The 25,204-nt window shown below is 50.1% G+C and overlaps 1 protein-coding gene across 5 annotated transcripts in view; it reads left to right on the forward strand.

Annotated features, from left to right (window-relative positions):
• Positions 1 to 25,204, forward strand: part of LOC100117144 (homeobox protein homothorax) — a 326,708-nt gene that overhangs the window by 283,297 nt on the left and 18,207 nt on the right. For all 5 annotated transcript variants that reach the window (XM_031929885.1, XM_031929884.1, XM_031929888.1 and 2 more), the window contains one exon: positions 22,248 to 22,306. In XM_031929885.1, the coding sequence (XP_031785745.1) occupies positions 22,248 to 22,306 (59 nt within the window). The remainder of the gene's footprint in view (positions 1 to 22,247; positions 22,307 to 25,204) is intronic.

Below are 25,204 nucleotides of genomic sequence, written 5' to 3' on the forward strand. Positions count from 1 at the left end.
CTCTCTCTCTCTCTCTCTCTCTCTCTCTCTCTCTCTCTCTCTCTGCCTCTTGTGCCTCGCTCTTTTTCCCTCTGCTCCTTTTCTTACTCTCGGCTAGACGCTCTTATCTGCTTTCTTTACGTCTGTTTTTCCGCTACTCTTTCTTTTTCCGCCGTTTATTGTGCGCGCGTTCTCGATATATCCTTAAATTGCGCTCGTCGCGTCCCCCGATTTTCGCTTATTTCGCGTTTCTTGCTCGCTCGTGTCTCTCAGCGCCAGTAGCGCGCCGGTCTCTCCGCGCGATTTCTCTCGCCTCCGCGCCAGATTCTATTCCCGAGCATTTCCTATATACCTTCTCGCGTGCAGTGCGCCGCGGAGACAGACGCAAAAAATGAAAAAGAGCGAGAGGAGCCGCGGCGAGAACGAAGGAAGCACGAACGGATATAGCGCGGCGACGCGACGACGATGATACGGGAGCGAACCGGGCGCTATGTCTGCCAGCGGGGAATGAGAGGAATTTGCAATAACATCGAGCGTGTATAAAGCTGTCAATAAGCTCGCTGACCCCAAACGTTATTTCAGCTCTCTCTTACTCGGCGGGGTGGGCACGCGCTCGAGAGATATATAGACGAGCGAAGCGGGGAGGGAGAGAGGTGCGGGAAAACTAAGGCATGTGGATATGAGGCTTATAGCAAGGTGGATGCCTGTGTATACATACGCGTACGTGTGAGCGCGCCGGGCGCTCGCAGTGATTCAGCGGAGTCGGCTGCAGAGAGAGAAAAAAAGGAAGCGGAGATATCCCGGACTGACGTGTCGGACGAGTTAACCATGTAAATGTTTGTCTAACCGTGGGGAGCGTGCGAACGCTCTGTTGATCTAGGCTTTAATTAGCGATTACGCGTCGATACTTGAATCAATCATATAAGCCGCGCAGCTTGTTGGCGGATTCACGAGTGCATAAACGTCAGCTCACTTCATATGCGCATCACGCCTGCGCGATGAAAGCGCCCAACGAGCCGAATCGGTATGATTGGTTGTAATCTTGGCGAGCGCCAACAAAAAAACTCGCATCATAATTCTCGCTTGTATTTTCAGGCTCTTTCACTAGTATTTCGCACTGTTTCGAGGAGCAGTTCGTCATCCACGCGTGCTTTTTAGGAATATGGCGCTGGTAAAATAGAGGAGAAAGCCGCTATAGGCGAGTGCGCGGACGCGACTGTGACGGTATAGCACGGCGGTGTTTGCAGATCCTCTATGGGCCCTCCTTCCCCCGCCGCTTTTCCTTCCAGCCGATCCAGCCCACCCCCCGCGCACACTTCGCCCTCGGAGTCTGTGTGTGCGTGCGCCGGGACAGGGATGGGGTTCGCTACGAGAGAGGCAGGCGGCGCGAGGCAGATAAGAGAATTGCACTGTCAAGCCGGAATGATATATTTGACCAACATTTCCATACAGCCCCCGCTACGGGCGCTAGCTCTTTGCGCATCACTCGCCGGGGCGCGTTCTCGCTCTCCACTAACCCCCTGCTCGCAGGAATAAGGAATCTTCGGAGGAAGACTTTTTCGCCTCTTCCTCCAGAATATGAGCTTTTCCTCTCTCTTTCCACGCGCTGTGTCGCTCTTATGCGCTGTATATTTCCGCGGAGTTTTTTGTTGTACTACTTATGGTGTTTTTCTTTTGCACCATAATAGTTATCATGTTCGCGCGTGAAACCGATGCCGTTGCTTTTACTTTGATGAGAACGTCAAATCAAGTGTTAACACGCGCTAACTGATTCTACTTGCTCGGTCGAAGAATGACAAGGGCAACGGGCTCATCGGAATAAACATGAAATACGACTGATTCATCCACGACGGCAGCTGTATACATACATACAGAGACTTTCCTCCTGTCTGTCTCCGCTCACTTCGACATTCATTATTCCGACAATTTGTACGGATCTTCATTCATCACCGGACAACGCGTGCGGGATCGCTTATTTCGTTCCCCCGGATTCCTCCTCAATGACTATTTATCATTAGTACGCGCAGCCAGCAAAAATCGAAAAAAAAACACGCATATAAAAATTCATTGGCTCTATACACTATGGAGAAACACCAGCGCGTTTACCCGTGAATTCACACGTGCTCGCGTCAGCCTGCGCTCTCCTTTATCGCCCCTGGATGGCATTTCCAATAAGCGTGTCGTCTTGCAGCCAGCATATCCTGTAGCCCTAAAAAAGCAGCCTGATGCCGCCGCGCGGGGTGGCAATGACGACGACTACGACGTAATCCCTCATACTGCGAAAGCCGCTCAGCGGCTCTCCCATTTTCCGGGAGTTTCGGGGGTGAGCGCTTCTCCCCCGCTCCGACTATGCGACGCGATGGGGGGAGAGAGGGAAGCAATTGAGAAGGCGCCCGTACATCCATCAAGCGAGCCTAGGTCGAATCTGCTATAACGGCGATTGGCCGAGGGTCGCGTTGCCTACTCGCTCTGTACACATACAGCCTAGCCCGTATTATATCCACGCGCGCGCGCGGCGGCGGCGGCGGCGGACTTGCGTCGATAATTGATCCCGGGGAATTTTCAGTGGCGAGCGACGTCGCCACCGCTGCTTCGAAATCACGTTTGGGAAATCTTGTAGCAAGCTTTCGTGCTCGGGGTAGATCGAGCCGTATGTAAATATACGAATTTCCGTCCAAAAGCTTCATAGACGCGCGTGAACGTTCTCAAGATTTCTTCAGCCACGCGTCTACCAGTGAATAGTATATAATGTTCGAGAGAACTCTTGAAAAGAAGAGTACGTTATTTACAATTCGATTCGCCGATAAATCAGAAAAGCAATCGCGAGCCTGGCTCGCGTAAGACTTGCCTTTTCAATTTGCGCAATTTTTTCTCGGCAATACAACGCAGACAACCTTCGAAATAGACTATGGCAGCCTCGTTACCTTCACTCTGCTGCATAGTGCTAATAAATGTGCCTGTTATTGCTGAGACGAACCCAGCTACGCCACCTGACTCAACCGGCAGCGAGAACAGACGCGAAATTCGAGCCAAGAATAGAAAACGAGTCGAGTTGCCGCCGCGAGAGTTGGCAAAACTTTTCATCGACATGACTCATTGATTTTTCCGCTCTCTCGCCGTGTTTTACGCCCAGAAATATGGCTGTCGATAAAACTCTTCATGCTCCTCGTTAAAATAAAATTTCCCTGTAATAATTAAAATCGTGCATCATTTATTATTTTCGCTGCCCTGCGCGCAACGTTTCAGAAGGATTTCAGCTTTACGATACAGTAAAAATTTTACCGGATAACCCGGCGGAATTAATTATTACTTTTCATCGCAACGGTGTTTAACGTAATCACCACGCGTTTTTGCGTTTGATGTCGTTCGGTAAATTATCGCTTCTGCAGCGTGGAATATAAAAGAGAAAATTCTAGCATTGTATGTTTAACAAATTCCGCTCTCTTCGCTTCCTTATTTTTCCTCTTCCGGCCAAGCGAAACTTTCGCCTCCTCTACAAACGAAGGCAAGAAACAAGAAGACACTGTGGAAGGCGATCAGTTTCCCTTATCGTCCGTCTCGTATCTTCCTGCTTGCACGGACTGCTCTATAATTGCTTCTTTTAACTAAGATTCCAGGATTTAGCTCGCGCCTGCGTTTTTGCCTCTCTTTCTTTGTGCGCCCTCTCTTATTTCTGTATATACAATTATACATCGAGGCGCGAAGAATTTACTCTCCGCTCACCGCGAGGGCGCCCCGTTCTCTTACTGCTATTTTTTAAATTGGTTCTTATAACTTTAAACGTGAGCTCGCGGCGCGCCGTCGTCCCCTCGCACTTGCCGGCGTCTCCTTCTTCTCTCCGTTTCTCCCTTAATTTCTTTGTTTATCAGTCGCTACGCGCGAATTTCTTTCATTTATTCTTCGCGCAAATCTCCCATCTCCGAGACTCCTCCTTTCTCTCTTTGTCTCCCACCCTCTATCTTATTTATTTCTTTAATCCTACTTTTTTCGCCGACGCTCTCGTTCGCCGTGGCGGCTTTACTTTCAGGAAACCAGATCAGAGCAGTTTAAAAATTTCTCGGCGTTCCCTCATCTTCCCTCTGCTCTATACAGCCCGTTTTCACGCTCGGTCGAAACGTTCTCGTCCGGCGGATACTGATTTTCTTCTGTCCCTTTGCTCCGTCTCTTTTCTTTTGCCGGCGACGACGACGACGACAACGCCGCCAAAGTCGACTCTTTTTGTCCCCAGGATCCTTAAATTCTTTGCCGGGTGGCAGCGGCGTCCCGATCGTTGAGCCGCTCGCTCAGAACTCGCCCCAAGGTATGCGAACGTGGACGGCCAAGACTATTTCTTTCCTTGCTTAATACCGGTCAGGGAAGAAAAGCCATTTTTCATTTTTATTGGCCCCAGGGAGCACTTTATTGTAGTTTCTATAAGCTACAACAGCGGAAACCTTGGATTTCTCATCTCTGCATTCCTTCATTGTTGACTCTGCTGAATCTCGGCGACCGTCTCTCTGATTCATATTGAAATTTGTAAAAAGTGCGCCAAAGTTCGCAAAGCTGAATCTTTCACACCGTGCTCGCGACTACATCGAAACTAAGTCAACAACCACATCAAGCACTGCCGAATCGACGCTGCACGGCAACTTTAACGCGATGGATTTGGAATCGCACGCGGCGAACTCGCTCCTCTGCAGCTGCCGCGCGGAGATCCTCTGGAGCGAGTTGCTCGGGAAATTAGATCGTTCGAAATTGCCTGGCAGCAGAGAACAGCGAAAGGCAATTCCAGCATAAGTTTGGCTGGTTGGTCGTCGCTATCGAGACGAATCGCTCTCGCTATACCGGCCTCGTGTGCAATTAAAAGGTTGCATCAGCCGGTATACCGGAGGCATGGTAATTTCGCGTTTGCAGAGAGAAAGCGAAAGAGAGAGAGAGAGAGAGAGAGAGAGAGAGAGAGAGAGAGAGAGAGAGAGAGAGAGAGAGAAACCGAGCGAAGCGTGACGAAGCCTTGCAGAGCTGTGCAGCAGAGACGAGCCCGACGCGCGCCGAGGCAATTATTTTGCATCGAGTATATTTTAACGTAAAACCCTCGTCTCGGATTCCTGGAGCCGTCCTATCGATTTCGGCCCCTCTGTGTGTGCGCGCTTGCACGGGCGAAGCGAGCTTCCAGCGCGGCGGAGCTTTTTCTGGCCGATGCAATCTTTGAAAGGAGAGCCGCGTCATTACGCCGTGGCGGTGGTTCACGGGCCATTGCCTCAGCCTCTCTCCCATAGCAAGATCCTACTAGCGCTGCTGCTTTCTCCACCGGCGGCGTCCCCCGTAAGCGCGCAGTAGTCGGGCTGTGCGCTACGTCAGGCAGCGACGGGGACACGCTAGCCGCGTGCGCAGGCAGTAGCGTATAGCACTCCGGATTGAGAGCGAGCCAATGACACATGACTCGACGCGCGACAAGCCCATGCATCACTTTTCGCTGCCTTGAGCAGCAGCAGCAGCAGCAAGGGAGAAAGTAGAGTCGACTCTGATCCGCTGCAGATCCGCGAGGGGGGACGAGGCATTCCCTTTTAAATACCCCGCGTTTGGGCTTTACGAGATTCGGCAGAAATATGAGCTCGTGATTGCGTTTGAAAACAGGCATTGTTGTCATGCGCGTGTCGAGGACTAGATTTGCAAACCGTTGCTTGCGAAGCATAGACCACCTGTAAACAGGAATTTGACGACTATCATCAAAGTCAAATGAACAAGAGTAATAGTAATTCAGCGAGCAACGCGCGCGCGAAGCCCGATCGAAATCAGCCCCGACAGAGATGAAACGCGTTCTAAAATCGTCACTGGAGCACGCACACGCGCGCGCGTGCCCATACATATAGTGCTGCACGCACTAGGTCAAGGTCAGAGTCGTAAAAGTCTCAAGCGTACGGCCAACGAGCCATAGAGCGAGTGATCGGCGCGTTTCGCGGTGTTCGCTCGAGCTGGAGGATCGATGAGGCCGCGGGGGTATGCAGAGGCCGCTGCGTCAATGGGGCCGCCCTAAACTCCGCGAGCTCGTAAACGCCGGCGTCGCTGCTGCCAGTGCTGCACGGGGCTGCGAGCAGAGAGCCAGCCGGGCTTTATTATCAGGGCCAGGCTCCCAATTAAGCGGCAGCAGCTGTGAAAATTAATGGAGCACGCTTTTAAGATGTAATTGGGCACATTCATAACTGAGTGGGTGAGAATGGGGCGGCATCGCGCCACAGACTACGTATATACCTCGAGCCGGCTGCGCTCGCATTTTTCCTTCGTAGGCAAGTTTACCAACTGATTTGACTGAAAAGTTTGGGTAACGAACTTTTCGCGATATCCTTTCCTTTAATACTCTCAGTGAAAAAGAGCTACAGATATCACATTAGTGTTAGTCAATTTAAGATGCGCGACCACGAGCGTCTACCCAAGCCGCGTCCTCGACCTTTACCAGGCGGCGGTGTCTTCATCGCCCCGGAGTAATAACGACGAAGAACGACGAGGCAGTGGCATTGTGCAGGCGGAGGGTGCTTCGGAGAGACATCGACTACTGCGGCAGTAGGAGGCCGAGCGCGGCGTAGTCGTGGCCCGCGTATAGACGGCGATCGTAAACATTTCGTAAATTTGCTCCACAGGTGTGCCATCCGCACGCTAGCCTATTTACTCCGTATACGCCTCGAGCCGACAACGTCTTGTGTAACGCGTATACACGCGGCGCAGAGAGACAACGACGACGACGAGACTTGCAGATACGAGGCGAATTCGTGCTTCCGGGATTTTAGGATCACCGCTTCGCCGGAGCTCCGAGTACCTAGTTGAGCCGTAGTGTTAGCTCGGGGGGTAATCTTTAATGACCGCGACTGAGGGTCTTTGGGTTTTTACTCGGGATGACTTTAGACTTCGGTCTACGTGGCTGTTACGAGAGCTTCGCTCACCGTTAGACTCGGCTTTTACGCAGTTTCTATTGGCCGTTCCGCTCCTGGTTGTAAAGCAATTCTGATGTTGAAGACGCATATATAGGCTTTCTTCGATCAAGAAGAGTAATTCGAGGGGTCGAAATCAGAGTTAATATAAATTAATTATAAATAAACAAGGGCCACTACGCTGATTGCGCGGAAGGCTCGAGCAAAGAGAAAACGAGTACAGAGAGAGGGCAAAGCGGTGAGGTAGCGTCTATGCCAATAAAGGGCGTCGACGGCAGAATGAATCGCCGGCTTCCCATCTCCGGGGCTGCGCTGTAATTGTCCGGGTAATCATTAACTGGGATTATCTCACCCCGGTACCGCGCTTTGCTACTCACTAGTCTCTCTCTCTCTCTCTCTCTCTCTCTCTCTCTCTCGCTCGCTTCTCTCCTCGCTCCTTCCCTCGCCGGGGATTGGCTACAAAGTCCGCAAGCTCGGGAGCTCTGGGAAAGCTTTTGGCCGTGCGGAGAGAAAGCTGCTCTCGCTGTTCTCTTTCCGCTGCTGCACGAGAAAAAAACAAAGCGGTAAATAATGGCATGGGGGATACAGAGGGATTCCTTAAAAAGAATTCTGGAAAAATACAGGCTTTGGCTTTCGTGTTGTTGAAATTGCAGAGCGCGTTCGTTAGCTGTAAATAGTGTACGTCTGTTTTGTTCGGTTAGTGATCGTAATTTGTTGTGCGCTGACGTTCATTGTCAGTGCGTATTCGACGTTTGCTTTTGAAACGTTAAAAGTACACTGTCATTCATGATGTATTATTTTACAATGATCGAATAGCGATGATGAATAAAAAGAGGTGAAAAATTGGACCACGTACGCAACTGGAGGTACAAGCTGGAGCGAACAGTAGCACGTAGCTTGGCGCAAGACAAGTGATGAAGGAGCCTCGGTGTAGCTTCCAAGCGAGCCCGGACCCCACACTGCTTTCCGGTTTGCTTCTTCCACAATAATCTCCCGATCGGGCGTTCCACCTGCGTCACTCGCTTTCAGAGTGCCGGCGCACCGAGGAGAAATGTGTCGGCACAGACTCGTGCATGCATTCGCCAAGGGCTCGCACATGTGCCGCCCAAATTACAATCAATATTTCATCAAGAGTTCTCCGCCCCCCCCCCCCCCCCCTCGGCAAGCCTTTTTCATCTCCGCGCGAGTACGAGCAACGACGTACACAGTCGCTCCGAATCCTGCAGTACGACGCGTGTTGGTAGTAGAAGATTAATTTGTTTGCAGAAAGTTAAAGCAAAAAGCGAGGGCTTTAAAATCCATCGTCATGAGAAAATAATGCAGTCGGGTCGGACGAATTGGCCCCCCTCGTCCACGCGAGAGATCGCGAAAGAAGAGCCCGGGCGAAATAGTCGCGCGTCATCCGTATGTTATTGCAACATTTCGGCCATTACCCGACCCTAAGCGCGTCACAGTATCGCGCAACAGCGTTTATACCACATAAAGCCGTAGCTCGCAAGCCCATCCGGCCGCGCTTTCTCCGCGTTCCCTCTCGCTTCGGCTCTATTAGCAAAGTGTGATGGAGTTTTGCGAGCGCGATTACACCCGAATGAGTATTACCCCCTCGCACTCTCTGGAGAGCGAGGGAGGGAGCGAGCGCGGATCAACCCTTTCGCTCCCCCTTTTTGTAGCGGCGTCGAGAGCTCGGAAAGACTGCACGCGTCACGCGTGTCTATGTCTACTACTCTGTATAATGTGTGTGTATCCCTAAACGACCGCTTTCGCACAATAGAAATATTACGTGTGTATTAATTCGTCGTCTTTCTTGTTTGTCATCGTGACTGGGCGACGACATGCAAGCTGACGTCATATGCGCGCGGACGTGTCGCACGCGCGCTTTTCCCCGCTTAATGTGGGCCATTGTTTTGTTGTTGCGATTTGCTCCGCTTTCGTTGCCGCGCGCGTGCAGCGGCCTGTCGTGCGCTGTATTATGCGCACCGAAGAGGCGCCAGGAATTGTTGTAACAATGCAATAATGGTGAAGCTTGCGGAAGGTATCAATTGACACGGGGATCGCGCTCGCTAATTAATGAATTTCGCAGACGTTGCGTAATTGGTGGCTGTCATTTACTTCGTTTTTATAACAAGCCGCGAGCTTTCATAATTGGCTGCAGTATATAAAGCCGCAGTATAGATATAACTGCGCAGCTGACTTCCCGCTGCATGCGGCCGAGTCGGAGAGCAGAAAGCGATTTACGCGTCGCGCACAAATTATTCACTGTCCGGTCTCGGTGAGCGTGACAAGCAGGCCTCCCCGCGCAATCACCATAATCTCATCGAACATTTAGGCAGCGCGAAAGAGCAACAATTTCGCTCTCCGAGCTTGTCCCTCCGCATCTCTGGAGCTTCGCAGGCAGAGCGCTCTCTATCCGAAATAAATCCGTAGCAATTTTATAGACGGCTCTCGGACATTACCATTATAATTATCATTGTTAGTATTGCCCACGGAGAAAGCGCTCGTAAATCTCGGGGGACGCTAGAGTCGCCCGAGTCTCCAAGGCTCATCCACCGCGGTGTGCTTTCCTCGGGAGGCCGCTCAACCTATAAATTCTTGCTCTCTCAGAAGTATTCGAGCGCGTGGACACGCCGGCTCGCGCCTACGGCGCCTTATTTAAACGACAGTGTGTCGCGCATAGAAACTGTCCTAAAGTAGCCAATGAACGCCGCCGTTAAGAGGCGTGCGCGCGTGGACCCTCGCTCGTGCGCAGCTGTATAGAGCCTGGCCAATTTCGTCAGATTTCGGGAAACGCCAGTGCGTTATGGCTGTGCCGCTCCCGTTTGTGCGCCTGATATACTGTAACGTATAATATGAGAAAGGACGTATTATCGACAGGGATCGAAAGTGGAGTTGGCAAGCGACTCGGCCTCTTCAACTTTTTCTTCTTCTTTTCCTTCTTCGGCTTCTTGTTCGGCCGCTTTGGAACACGCATACATTTTTTCGGCTAATATTATTTTTCCCGAAACTCATAGGCGAAGTTTCTTCGGAAGTTTGCTAGAAGTGTATAGCCAAGAGTTTTTTCCACCGAACTGTTGCTATGGAATCGAGTAGAGTATTGTAACTGTCGAAATGGAGGCTTATGTAGGGCAAATTGCCCCGATCCGCAATATCGCGCTACAAATGCTCATACGGCCATTTGGATGCTACCTGAAGCGAAGATTGACCCTCCGAAAATGGGATGGAGATCCAGAGACTATATAGCGGCAGTCTCTCTCTCTCTCCCTTGACTTTCGACGTGCGATGGCACCCCCCATACTGGAGCTCCCACTATACGTGCGCCGGCAGTTAAATGTCTTTATTAACGTCGAGATAATGAAAATTACAAATAGCCGAACGTGCGCCTCACCTTATTTTTTCTCCAATATTGGCGAGCAATACTGCGGTGACGAGACTGAAGGCAATCCCAAGGAGATTGCGAACATTAGTCGCCGATACGAACGGATCGCAACGGGCGATAACTTGATCCCGAAGTTCTCGATTTATTGCCACAGACGTCCGATGAGTTCGATTGTATACGGCGTGTGATTGGAATATTAGTCGATGCATTCACCGTTTTCGCTATAGTTTTGGTGTGCGCAACGATTAATTTTATTCGAGCTTGTGTTCGCGCTCTGAAAAGCCATAACTTGAATTTTCAACACACGCGTAGACTGCAGGTAGTGCATCACGGGAATATTTTCAATTAAAACTCATCAGCAAAGCCCGACCGCGAGGGAATCGGGTCAATTTTTAATTAAAAGCACTTGAACAAGAACATCGAAATCCAATATATAATTCTGGAAGCCCGGCTAAATCTGCAGCCTTTTCTTCTCGGTGCGGCTCTTTCTCTCTTCTCTCCTATCTATCCGCGTGCATCCTCCCGTTCGATGCGGGCGGCGGTGGCGGCCGACACAATGCTCTTTCATTTCCCCTATTTAAAGCCTCCGGCAAGAGCCACGACTACAACGGCAACAACAACAACAACAACAACACAACAACGACGACTACGACGAAGAGCAGAAGCAGCAGCAGCGTGGCGCCAGCTCTCGCGAAATTAGTTTTCCAGATAATCATCTCACGGTATTGTGTTGTTCTACCTCATTGGGTGCGCGCGCGCGTTCGGGCTCTTTCTCTCGCTCTCGCGCGCTCAAAGGGTCGTACACAATCGCGCGCGGGGCTATATCTGCGTGAGCGCGAGAGCTGCTCTCGCTGTTTCAAGCTTTAAAGTATGTATGAGCACAGATTAATCCGGAGCTGCGAGGAACTACCCGCTGCTGGCTTGATAAGGAAGGTAATTTTCGCTCTCTCGCGCGCTCTCTCTCCTACCGATGATGGACGAGCCTCTCGATGCGACGCCATCTCTCGCCCTCCCGAGTCTGATCTCTATACTGTGCGGATCCTTCCACGGAACTGGAAATTTCCGTTCCTCCCCTTCCATATCCAAGCACTAAATAACGCCAACTCTGGCCTTTTCGATCTTTATTTTCGTTACTGCAAACCTTGGCTACGATACAGCGTTTAGCATACGCTCCTTTTATTGCATTCGATTTATGACTAAATAATATCCAATCGTCGCTCAATTTGTACGGCCATCGCGACGGTACATAATTCAAAGGGATTCTTTTGATCGGCAGTAAAAGAGCCACATAGCTGCCCGCCGCAGTGGCAGCGAACCCCAAGAAAACGTCAATTATTGAAGCCTACAGCCAGCATCCACGGATTTCTCCATCTCGGTCTCAGCCGTCAAAGGGAATAAATTTAAAAAATGGCCAGCAGCAGCAGAAGCGCCGGCGCGCGACAGCGTGTCTGCGTGCACGTCCGTCCCCGGCTACGCGCAGTGGCGGTGATTAATGTTGCCGAACAAATTGTCTAGAAAAACATGTCGTGCATGGTGTACAACCCCTACGGCTTCCCCCGCTCCCCTTTCTCCCTCTGCACCCTTTATCTCTCTTCCAGGCCTTCTTCTGCACACACACACACACACAAACACACACGCGCACACCGTCTCCCCCGCCGCCACGGGGTGGCTTCGCCGTCGAAAATCCCCTTCTGATGCCCGTGTACGGGATCCAAGCGCGCTTTGCGGGAGTACGCGCGACTGAGCGAGTACATACATTACGCAGATGATATCCGCGTAATCGGATTTACTTCGACTTCGCTATCAACGTTCGAGCCTCGCGCAGCCGGAGTCGGGGGTAATTAGAGGAGAGCCACCCCACGAGAGCTAGCTCAGCACACTGCGAGGTGTCGCCGCTCTCGCATGACTTTCGCTGGCTTTTGAGCGACTGTGCCGCCCGCGTCCGATGATTAGGCGACTCGTCCTTGATCGGGGACGCGCGCGCTGCGGAAAGTCGATGTCGGCACTTTCCAAGCCGCTTTGTTTTCTTCATGCCGATCGCCCGCGTGAGATTTATGACTTAATTTTCTCTTGGCTCGCGCGTCAGGAAAAGAATGTATGACGCACGGTGCAACGGCTTAAGAATCTAAACCTAATTGACAAGATATTCCCAAGACTAGCAGTGGGTGCGCTTAAAAGAAATTCGAGTTCCCATGATCGCAGATGCCCGAGCAGAAAACGAAGGCGCGAAGAGGCGTCGGCAGAACACACCGCGATCGTCGCATTCCTCCGGTACTTGTACTTCCTTTCGGGACAGGCGCATACTTGCTAATGCGCGCGAGAAGCGTCGCACAAAGCCGGCATTTTATTGCAGGCGGATTCAAATTCCGCGGACGGCGTTGCAGCGCAGGAAAAAAGGAGCGCAAACAAAGCAAAACGAAGGGTCGGAGGAAACTGGCGAAAAAAGAGAACGGGAGGAGCGAGCCACGGAGTGGACGGGAAAAAAGCGAGCCACTGCAGACGAAACAAAAGAGGCGAGGGACTTAGCGCCGCTCTCGCGCAAATATAAAAAGACATGCGCGCGCGTTTTAGTTCATAAACCAATGTGTATTCTATTTCGCCAGCTAGTTCGCATGAAAATCTCGATTTTTTTCTTCCATGCTCCATAGTCGACCTTAAATCTTCCGCAGCGGCAACGACGACGACGAGGCAAAAGGAAAAGGCTGTCGCGAGCTTTCCGCGGCTTTATTGCAAAAGAGAGAGATGGCCGGAGGGGAGTGCGGGCCAGAAGAAAGGCAAAATGAAAAAGACGTCTCTCTCCGCTGCTTTCTGCCTGAACGGCTTGCGCGACTCGCGTGGAAGAATAATCGCGCGTATGTGGAGGAAAAAGTTCAGCGTTCGTGCTTCGGGAATCGCCTTTTGTTTGTAAGTTGTATAATACGATAATTGTCTTAGTAATCGGCTGTTTTACAGTCATAGAAGATGGTATCGCCCGCAGCCGAGGAAGATGCAAGTGAAAGCAAAGGACTCGTTCTGGTATAGCAGCAGTGCTAGAAACACGAACAGCCTCTCGAGATGCCAGTAAAAGATTCGAGCGAATCACCGCGAGATGGTAAACGATGCCCTTTATGGCCATCCAGGTCGGCTTCCTACACACTCGACTCTCCGGCAATGGTCAATCTAAACGACCTCTTATCTCACGCCACGTGTCCCTAACGCGCTTTTCCGCTCACAGACCTAAATAAAAAGCGGAGCAGGAGAGAGAGGGAGGGAGGGCACCTCTGGAATTCGGAATCTGCTGTTTGACGAATTACCGGGCTGCGCGGGGAAAAAGATGAAATTGTCGGTGAGGATTAAGGAGGCCGTATAATGGCCGTTAGGCGGCAGCGCGAAACGCGATTTTCGAGAAAGCGGCGATTGTCGGGCCGGATTATCACGTGTGCATGGGGGACTATTTTCGAAAGTGGGAAGGGTGGAGAGTGCAGGGAGTGTTCTTTTCCGCCTCGAAACGGGCTTTTCGAGAGTCATTGCGTCTCGTGAGAATTGCGTTCCAGCGTTGTTATAGGGGGGATCTTATATGGATGCTCATGTCTCTATTTCCTCAAACAAACGGAACGCTGCGATGCATAAAACACAACAATTTTCTCAACAATGACGCAGTAGTGCGTAAGAGAGCGCAGCTCCAGTGTCATAATTCACGACCGAGCCAACAGTTACTCCATAAAACTATAGCGAGGATAACAACAGCTGCAGGAGCGGGTCGCTATTTGACGCTCTCGCTCTCGCTCTCCCCGAGCACGGCAACAGCTCGTATACAGCCAGTGCAGTTCGGAGCCGCCCCGTCCACTATACGACGTAGTGTCGTCATCGGCCCCGTCGACGTCATAGTCGCGTGGAGAACGGCTGTACACAATGCGTCTCTATCCGCGCCAGAAGCAGCAACAGCAGCCAGCGTAGGTCCTGCGAAGGGGCAAGCGAGTATAGTGGGGCATATACAGGGCGATGGCTACGACGACGACGACGGCAGCAGTTTATAACTGCGTCAGCAGTTGCTACACATAGAGTCCGCTGGAGCCCCCGAGAGTGAGAGAGAGCCCGAAGTTTAAGAGACTGTTGCAAGCTGACGCTATCCAGGCTATCGCCGTCCCAACACCGTCGAGATGAGCCCCGAGCCGAGAAACGCCGTGACAATCGACTTAGTCGAGAGTGAGAGAGAGTGTTTGGCGACAGCTGCGAGGCCAATAACTTGCTCGAAACGAAGCAGCCTGCAGACCCTGCCGCCGCGCGCGCGTGACGACGTCCTTTAGCGCCGCCGAGAGGTGTATTATATACGCGGGCAAGCGGTGCCTGGCCTTAACCTGTCCGCCGAAGCCGGCTGCAGGGTGTGTGCTGCCCGGATATCTATGACGCCGGTCGGTGCTGCCGGCTAGTGCCCGCGCTCGCGCTTTGCAGCCCTGGCGATAATACCTACCTCCCCAACTTGCCGGGGATAGTTCGGTTTATTAGATTTGCCGGGCTACCGTCGCTAGAGGAGGCGAGCGAGATGTATCGAGGTCATGCGGGACGCGCGGATATTGTCGTCCGTATACAGAATCGCGACGACGGCGCCGGCACTCGATCAATCATTTCGGCTTAATTGTCCGCATGCAAATGGTAATTGATGATCCGAGGGAGGATCGGACGGAATCGTTGTCGCGCATTTGATTGTCTCTTGCCGTAAGAAAAAGAGAGACGATGATAATTAAAAAGAAGGGAGCTCTTTTATCGCGTTTACACAATGAGGCGCAGGCGGGAAGTTTATTAATAACCAGCGACGTCGGCGGCGACTGCGCGCGTTGATTAAAACAGATGACACGAGTCGGGATGGTGCGCGTTAACAGAAATGTTATACCTACGCATGAGCTTCAACGGCGAAATCCATCATCATACGCGTAATAAGAAAGATTTCATCGAGCACGTAACTCGTCGCCCGAAATTGGCCCAATCTCTATAATTCACTGCTACAGTAACAGCTCGCTCGCTGCTCATCTGGCGAGCGATAGGAGCGATGTTATGACTTCACGGATTGCGTTTATACGATCGGTTTTGGGGGTAAGAGGGCATGTGTGCGCGGCAGCATCAGCGACGCCGCTGCCGAGAAGGTCGATACGCGCAGATGCGCGATGCATGAAGTATATATTCGCGCAGCGCGGCTCGGAGAGAGAGAGAGAGAGAGAGAGAGAGAGAGAGAGAGAGAGAGAGAGAGAGAGAGGGGCGGCTGCTGCAGCAGCAGAGCAGTGTCCACCGATCACAATTTCGCCGGGGCAGCCATTCATCACGTGACATGTGCTCCGCTGCCTGGTTATGCACGTGTTATCCTAATTGCACTGATTAACCAGCGCGAGCTGGCTGCACGGCGAGGCGGCGGCGGCGCAACACGAGGAACCCCGAGAGTGTGCGTGTGCGCGATGACGAAAACGAACCATTCTGCAGCTTGTATATTACCGCGCGCATACGCCTGCACAGCTTCGCAAAGTCGACGTTAATTGTGATTAGGGGCTCGGCTGCATGGAGGCTCTGCCGCCGCCGCTGTTGCCCTCGGAGAGCTTTTAACTGACTGTTTGGAAAAACATTCCCGAATATGTTTACACGAGCGATTCGATCCGTTCTTTTTCTCGTCGCGCTCTGCAAAATAACCGGTGAAATTGCTAAGCCACTGTACGACCAGCGAGCGCACGAAAACAGCGCGACGGACGCGGCAATATCGATCCTGGATTTTTGTTTCCGACAGCCCTTCTCCCGCGACTCATGTCGTTTTATTGGCGGATTCGACGAAGTGCGCCCATCAACATCAACGCTCCCTCTCGCTTCCTCTTTTTCCTCCTCTCTCTTTCGAGGCTGGCAGACCCGCGGAAAATTTACTGGCGACCCCGGCAAAACAATTATATAAATTCCGGGGCGAATTTTCCGAAAAAGCGTTTGCCAGCCATAGATTAAATGCAGAGTCACCGAGTTGACGCGCTGGCTGCTCTCGGTTAGCCGCCGACGCAACGTTTGGCCGGGAAAGCCAGTGAGCTTTTCCCGCGAACGCCGTCGAGGAAGCGATATATACGTATGAGATAGGAGAAGCAGAATTTATTAAAAGAACGGAAAAATTCGTGCCAAGGACTCGAGGAAGAAAAGACTAACTTGTTACGCGCGTATAACGCAGGGCTTTTGCTTTGATTATACATTCTATATTACAAACTTCTGATGCTCCCTCAAACGTGTCGATATTTTTTTATTTGAAAATACGAAGCTTCAATATGCATCGACTGTGTGACAAGGGATTTTCAGTTCGAATGAAAAAAGACAATTGTATAACACGAGTGCGCGAACGTGAACTTTCAGGATGGAACACACAATAAAAGTTCAGCGTCAATACCGAGCTCGTGCGTGTTTTAACGGACATCGGTATGATTAAACGCGCCCTCCGCGAAAGTTTTTTAATTAAATTATAAACATTTTTCCATTGTTCGAGGCGAACGGCTCGCGGACTTTTCTATCGACGCCTCGAATAACGGCAGTTGCCCGCGAACTCTCGCAATATTGACAAATCCGAAGCGAATAAAAAAGTTTTAATTAAATATTGATACATTCAGCGACGCAATTTCTGCGAGGAAAAAGGGGGTTAAAAAACAAGCCGCGTCAGGCAACTCTCTTGGCCGAATACAAAATCAGACTCGTCAAACACGGCGCGGAGCATTGTCTCTCGCAAACAGCGAGAGCCATCAATTTCGCGGACGCTGCAACGCGTGGCAAAAGTCGCTCATGCCTCGCTCTCGCGTCGATTGAAAACCGCGGAGCAAAGGGAGAAGCCGAGAGTATTGGTCGTATACATGGAGATATCGGTGACGCGTCGCGGCCGCGCGTTAAATCGCCTCGCTGACACGCGGCCTGTATACGCGTATATCCTATTCGCGCAATCGTGCGGATCGAGTCGCGCGATCGTCGGCACGAGTCCAAGATGCGCTTTTGGAAAATCGTAAATCGTAAATCATCGCAGCTGCGGATCTACGCTTGGCTTCGAGCGCGACGAGTCTGTTATACGTGTGCTATATGCGCTGCGGTTATGCATCGCCACGCGGAGGTTGAGATATTTTAGCAGATATCGAATTGAACCAAGTTCCGAGGCGGGTGACGCCTGCAGCGAGTAATTTTTTTTTCCATTCAAAACAGTACACGTATCTGAGACACACAGCAGTGCTAAGCCCCGAGAACATTAACAAAATTTTCCGCGCACGCCCCGAATGGTGTACAATCGCGACGCAGGAGAAAATGCTTGCGATAATACAGCCGCGCGCGCTTCTGCGTCGCATTATGTAGCAGAGAGTAAAACGAAATTAGAAAAGGCATTACGCGCGGGTCACACACTGCCAAGTTTCTTCGGCCGATCGACCCCCTCTCGCGCACGCTCGCGGGAGAGCATTAGCGACCTCGTTCGAAACAGGGGCCTACGCCGCCGCTGCGCGGCCTGCTGAAATTGATTACTAATAGTACTTCGGGCGTACTCGCTCTCACCCTTTCTCTGGCGCACTTTCCTGCACTCCCGCTTGCAAGCTCTCTCCAGCCTGCGATAATGATGTTTTGATGCTAGGCCGAGAGAAGTACATTACACACACTGCTCTGCTCGCTCTCTCGAAATCCACGCGCGCGCGTGGACGCGCAGAGTTAACTAATGGAAGCTCCTCGATAATTGCAAATGGACTACCTCCATCGCGCTTGCTCGTCGGCTGCTCGGCCTGCAGATATATATGCCGCCGCCTGTATAGTGCGCCAGCTCTCGTCGCAATCAGCCCCTCCTCGAGCACGCTGATTTGATGTGACGAAATTTGAACGTTGCACGCAAGGTAAAACAGTGTTCCACAATGGAACATGGAAAATTGACACATTACTGGTCGTCGACGGGCTCTCACCGATACATATGCGACACCAGCCGCATGGGCGCAGATATATAATACAGACGCGCGTGTACAAAAACGCCGGCTCGGGCGCAATCTATGTATATTATTCATATATGCGCACGGAATGCACTAAATTTAGTCACGGTGCGAGGGAGAAGGTCGTGCGGGGGACACTGCGACCCCCACACACTCCGTAACGCTGAGTTTTATGCCCTTTTTACGGAGAAGCGTCATATGCTCACCTCGTCTCGGTTGTCCATAAAAATCTAGCCGGCGCTTCTTGGCTCGTATACCTCGGGAATTAAAGCCGCACGGCAGCGTTGTGAACGTTGTTTTGAAATTTCTCAAAGCTCTCGTAAACGAAGGTGTGCTATTTGTTTCAATCCCCACAGAACAGCGTTTCTCAATAACGCAAAACGAAGGATCAATAACGCCGTATGAAGCAGAATCGCGCGGCGCGCTTTGACGTAATCAAAATTGCATCAAAAGGCTGGAAGCCCGAATAGCCGATAAAGTGCGGAGAGAAAAGTATATACACGGAAAAAAATGGTTAGTTGTGGTAACCAAGTGATAATTGGTTAATCAAAAATTGGTTATGAGAACTAAGTGCTTGGTTAATTTAACCAAGCCGATTTTTTTACAATGAAAAAGTCGGTTTTTTACAATGAAAAAAATTTTTTTCAGATATATTAATTGTATTATAAAATTGTAAACATGTAAATTAAATGTAAAAAATAATAGCACACTTGAAACGGGTCTATAAAATAAATCTGCATGTATAAATAAGTAACAATAATTAATAATAAACTAGGAATGAAGGCGCGCTTCGCGCGCTCTTGATTCTATCTCTGTCTAATAACACTGGTAGAAAATCTATTATAAGTGTTGGGCGGCACACTAACGTCTGCTAATATTTTATAAGCGTGTAACATGTTACTAAATCCCTCACAACTATTTTTTAATATATATATTAATAATGCTAAATGTCGTCATCATATATCAGTATAAGAGTCAGTGGGTTTGTCTATCATTACAATGCCATTTATTTGCATTATAAAAAAGCTATACAACTGAAATTTTACACAGATACTTACTAATGCTACCTCGAAAACATGTAACCTACATGATTATGATTTAACTGTTTTCATTCATACTTTCACATCGAGGCCCATATGAATTTTTTAATTTAGCGTATCAAATTTTGCTTGTAGACAGTTACACAGAAACTACCATCTCTAGCACATAGTATTTCTGGTTTCCAGTGTATTTTTACATGAAGAAAGTGATAAGTATTTTAGCTTTTTTGTCAAGGCATTAATTAGAATTTTGACTTTTAACAGTTGCGAGAGATTTTAAGACCGTTACCTGTTTCTCCATTTTTGCATTTTTTCTCATTCCAAACTAACAGGTCTAGAAAGCTCATATTTTGCATATAGATTTCTTTTGTGATTGTGGAAAGATATTTAAAGTTGAATCGACCTTAACTGAAAAACTTCTGATTTCGACTCCGATACTGATGTGAATGCAAACTCATGCTATACGACTAAATAATTATCATGGGTGTTGTAGTAAATTTTGTTCTTCATCGTTCTGGAAACAAAATAGTGTTTGTCGCCTCCCGACTACACAAAATACAACCATAAAGTTAGTTATGGTTACCAATTTTTCTTAACTAAGTCCACTTGGTTAATGATACCAACAAAATAGTTGGTGCGTATTTTCACAAGCAATTTGGTTATCCCAACCAAGTACTTGGTTATCACAACTAACCATTTTTTTCCGTGTAGGTACGCAGAGAGCAGGGCTGAAAAGTGTTTTGTCACCGCGCGCTCGCGGCTCGTTTCGCATCCATCGGCGCCCGCGCAATATGCCACCCATTACTCGACGATAACCGGCGAGCGCGATATACCGTTATCGCCCCGGATCCTCAGATGGTACGAAAAAAATATCGCCCGACGATAAACTTCGCGCGTCGCTCGCTCGCTCTTTTTGTTTCGCTGCCTGCAACGAGGATGTGCCTTTATTGGCTAATATCCGTGAAATATGTGCTCATTAACCGTCCATAACCGTCGAAAATATTCTTACAGCGCTCTGGTTTTCACACGGCGTTGACTCTTTCGAACGTCAATGGTGCGCATGACACACTTGAAGCCCAACTTGAAACTGCAACCGAACTTCTAAAACCTCAGCCTAGATTATATTTCGCTCCTCGCCTAAAATGCCGCGCCAACTTGGCCTCTTCTCAATTCCGTAAAGTGTATAATCTCTCAAAATTTGACAGCCGACAACTCGAGCGTAATAATAACAATCCTCTCGGAGCGCGCGCTTGCTTTCCGGGAAGAAAGTTGAGAAACTGGAGCTCCTTCCCTCTCGTCGCGGCAGGCGAATCGAAGCAGCGTAAGAACAACGCCCGCGTCGAGTTATTTCGACTGTAAAATTTTAAGGCCGCGTTCGCGTTCCTAAGAGTTTTCCGGCTTTCCTGCTCGCTAGCACGCTGGAACAGGAGGATATTTTCGCCGCGGCGCTCCCTTTCTCTACGGCCGTAGCTGTAGTCTTGTAGTGCAGCACCGACGGTGCGGTGGGTGCCATTGTTCGAGCGATATTTCAGCGTGTCGGGGTGCAGGCCGCCGCGCGCGCCGGGGGAGTCAGCTGGCTCTGACGTGCCTACGCGCGCGCTGCGAGCTCTCACTGGCGAAGGACGGCCAACTGCGGCTGCCTGAGAGCCCCGGAGAGGGAGGGAGGAGATTGGAAAAACGTTTTTCAAGGCTCTCTTTGAGGCTCGCCGGATCAGGCGCGGAGGGCCCGCTGATAATCAGCGCGATATTCCGCGGAAGAATCGCGATCACTTTAATTGACGCGTCAGATTGAGCCTGAGCGATCTCCCCCCGTTTTTCCGATGGAATTATAATAACGTTGTCTATAAGCAAAGCGCTCGTCGAGCAAAAATGCCGGACAGGAAGAAGACGCGAGACGGCCTCTCGCGCCGTCAATTTTCCAGCAATACGCGCCCATTGTGCGGCCGTGTTGTCGGACAGGCCGCTGCCTTCCTCTCCGGCGCATTAACGTGATAATAGAAGGCATCGGTACGCCCAGCTGGCTCTCTATGAAGGTGAATTCAATAATTATTATTCATAACCCGGCCGCCCCCGCTTCGCTCCATCCAGCCGAACGAGCAAGCATTTCTGCGCGCGGGCTGCAGGACGAGCGAGAGAGAAAGAGAGAAAGCATCAGCCGCGCGTGAGTCGTACAGGCGTGAGGAAATCGGGCAAGATAAGAGTCTACGCCGCAAAACAAGCGCGAGCGCCCACTGCTCCTCTGCCGGGCAATCTCCTCTCTCGTTCTGCCCGTTCGTATAGATATATCTCGCCACAGCTGAGAGCGAGAAAGAACCAGCGCGCGTATACAGATATACGGAGAATGGAGAGAGAGAGAGAGAGAGAGAGAGAGAGAGAGAGAGAGAGAGAGAGAGAGAGAGAGAGAGAGAGAGAGAGAGAGAGAGAGAAAGAGACTCTCTGTTCGAGTCAGTCGAGCGGAAACCCAATCACTTCCGGCGTCTGCGCCCATTAGGGCGCCGCGACGCTGACGTCGGCTGACGTGCAGAGGAGCTTCTCCGCCACCCCGCGATATAGCTACCGACTCGATCTCCTCGTCTTCCTCGCTTCTTTTCGTCTGCGCGCACGAGCACGACGCTATTGTTCGTTTTGTCCCAACAGTGCCGCTCTACGCCCCGCTGTATATCTATACAGATGCGCGGGGACTAATGATGTATCGCGCGGAAGGAGCTTCTTTATTAGAGGGCGTTATTATCCTACGGCGCTGGCTGAGGAGAGGTCACTGCCGAGAGGCGAACGAGAGCAGCTCTGCTCCCGTGCGAGGTAACGAGGATAGCAATGGCCATTGTCATTTTTAATGAAAAATTCTCGATGGTTTGTGGTTCGCCGACGCAGGACGTTTTTTCACTACGTTGTCCAACTCCTGCCATTGTGCACTTGCAAGGCCCTATACCCTGCATTGTATCGTATAAAAATAGATTAATAAGATGTGGAATCGACGTATTTTCAACTATTTAATCGTTTAATCGTCTGCTTTCAGGTTCATCAACGCGAGGCGCAGAATCGTCCAGCCAATGATCGACCAGAGCAATCGAGCCGGTAAGTCGAGCCCAGTAATGCCAAAATCAATTCTTACACTTACACTCACATAACCTGACATCAAGCGATAAGTTCTCATTCGTATAAGGCAGCCTAATCACAGACGATCTGGAACGAGCCAAGACGTCTGACGCGCATTGACTGTTACTACTTACTGTTCTACTCAGAATACTTACATCTCAGAATAAACCACAGTCGGGTCAGTCTTGGTGTCATCGAAAATCGAATTCCAGTGATTCATCAACCCACAGCTCCGGCTCTTGAAACCCATTCGGCTGTAGTTAAAACAGTTATGCAAAACTTCTCGCTCTGCATACGAAATGCAAGTTTCAGAAGAGCCATTGCGATTTGCGAATCTCATTTAAGTATCGTGCTCTGCAGCCGAGCGGAAAATGCAAGATCGGAAGCAGCCAACGACTCATGCGTGTGTAATCCGCGGAAAGGGCGCGTTTTTACGAGGCGGGAATCACTTCGTTTGCCGTAAAAAGAAAGCGAAGAAAAAGAGAAGGGCGGTCTGAGCAGTGCCCCTCGCGTTCGGTCCGAGGAAAGGGCGAAAGTATAGAGAGACGGTGAAGATACTCGTCGCGCGGAGGAGGGGATAACGCGACGGATAACGGCGGGATAATTGCCAGCGGTGATCAGAGTTTTACGATCCGGCAACATGCGGCAGCGGCATCAAAGCACACTGCTGCTCCGTTGTTTCGCCTCTTTTACCTTCTCTCGCGAGTAGGATATCCTGCGTAATTCACTCGTTGCCTCTTTGTCTCTAGCAGGAGAGGCCGCTTTCTTAACAGAGATTTCTTTCTCTTTCTCTCGGCACCAGCGGCAAGGAGAGGCAAAAGTACGGATCTCTTACCGCTGGACCCTCGAAGTAACGGCCGAGACATAGGGCGATCCGCGTACTTTTACGACTGCTGGCTGTGCCGGCTGCTCTGCCCTGCCCTGCATGCTGCTTCTCCTCCCACCCTCTTCGCGATCTCATAAACACTCACTGAGTTACGGGTTGTTTGCCTTGCCGAAACTGGGCTTTAGGGGCGTTTTACAGAGAGCACATCATATTCCGGCCGGTTTTATTCTAGCTATAGCACTCTTTGCGTGGGAGGAGGATACAGTCACCGCCTGATGGATTCCTTTATTTTATGACCGAAATCTGGCGCTTCCTGGCGCTGAATTACGCTCTCGACGATGCGCGAGAATCGATTATGCGGGGAGGGCGAGTTTATTGCTTCATGAAAGAAGGATTTTCTTTACTATTATTTACTTTAACCAATGCGTTAGGGGTTGCCGTCTGCTTCAGTCTTATTGTAAAATAAATAGCTTCGTATAACATCGAGAACATTCTCAGAAGCGCGAATTAATGATGATCTCGACCGCTTTCAAGAACAGCATCAAATGGAATAGGGTGTATAGAAAAAAAACTAGGTGGGAGTTGGTCGGAGGACTCCGCCCGTGCCTGATGTCGAGAGCGACTCGGAGTGGAAACTCGTGTTCGTCAGATTATTATCCCGAAGTCAATCCTCATCACGGTCATTTCCCCTCTCTCTCTCTCTCTCTCTCTCTCTCTCTCTCTCTCTCTCTTTCGTCCATACCGCTATATATTTTGCCCAGCCTTTTGCCCCTTTTTTGCCTTGAATCCAGCGTGCACTTACTCGCCTCGTCGTTGCCTCGATAAGTAATATTGCGCCAAAATGGATGGATTATAATAGCTTTGAATCGTAGTCGCGAGACGGTACATAGTAATTGGTTAAAGTCACGAAAATTATAAGAGCTTCTACTTAATACTGTGAAACTTTAAAGCTGTCGTGTGCCGAACTAAAAGCTCTATTCTCGCGTTTCGCAGCTTTAGAATAAATTGATAAGAGTGATACGTATAGAAATGGTTTTTATTTCCGGCCTATCAAATAAAAGTTTTACTTGCGGAATAACAGACTGCGATGATTTTTTTCACGTCAGTTCGTTGTTTTTTTTTCGCTTTTTTTTGTTAACTTCCATTCATTGCGAAGCTCGAAATATATCCCTCGTCGGACACGTCAACTCCATTCGATACAGTTTCACGATACCTTAATAACCGAAATATCGCCCCTAGGGCAGATTTTGTTGTCTGCCGGAAACCATAAATGATAAATGTGCTTTTCGCTGTCCCGAGGTTCCCCGGGGAATGCAAGCTTCGACCACTTAACCCGCGCTTTATCTTCCGAACGGACATCTCAAGCTTTTTGCTGCAAAGCTATATATACATATACGTCTCCACTGTATATTTAACTTCGTTTCGCGTTGTCGCGATAAAAGATTCATATTTTGAAAGCTGCATTATTTACTGCAGAGAACGCGTTTGAACTTGAGAGCATATATAGATGGTCAGCTGTTTTTGCACTTAAAATATTGTATCATCAATGCCGGATTACTTAATTACTTTGATTCCTGGGAAAAAGAGTTTTATTATCGGATACATATATAGAATAGCAAAAACTGAAATTCCTCAGAGACCTCCCAAGAAAGAAGTCAAGCACGCGAGACTGGCAAAGCAGTCCCTTGATCAAGATACATCACATTTATATTATATACGAAAGTCCCGCAATCGTCTCCCTCCCTCCTCACACAATGCATTAAGAAATTTTCAATTTCGCCGCGCTGATGCTCGCTCGCGGAGCCGATTAAATTATCGTCCGCGGCGTTTGTCGACGGGCGCACTCACGCAGTCCTCGCCTTAGCTCCTCTCCCTCTCCGTCTGTCTCGCAGCGCCCCGCACAGAGCAGATTGCGCACCGGATAATAATGCGCGCATGTAATATACCGACGAGAGAGGAAGAGGGAGACGGATAGAGAATGAGCACCGGGAGAGGGAGAGAGAGAGAGAGCGAGCGAGAACGGTAATGATCGGGCCCGGTCTCCTCGCGCC

Source organism: Nasonia vitripennis, chromosome 4, assembly GCF_009193385.2.
Source record: "Nasonia vitripennis strain AsymCx chromosome 4, Nvit_psr_1.1, whole genome shotgun sequence".
Classification (NCBI taxonomy): Eukaryota; Metazoa; Arthropoda; class Insecta; order Hymenoptera; family Pteromalidae; genus Nasonia; species Nasonia vitripennis.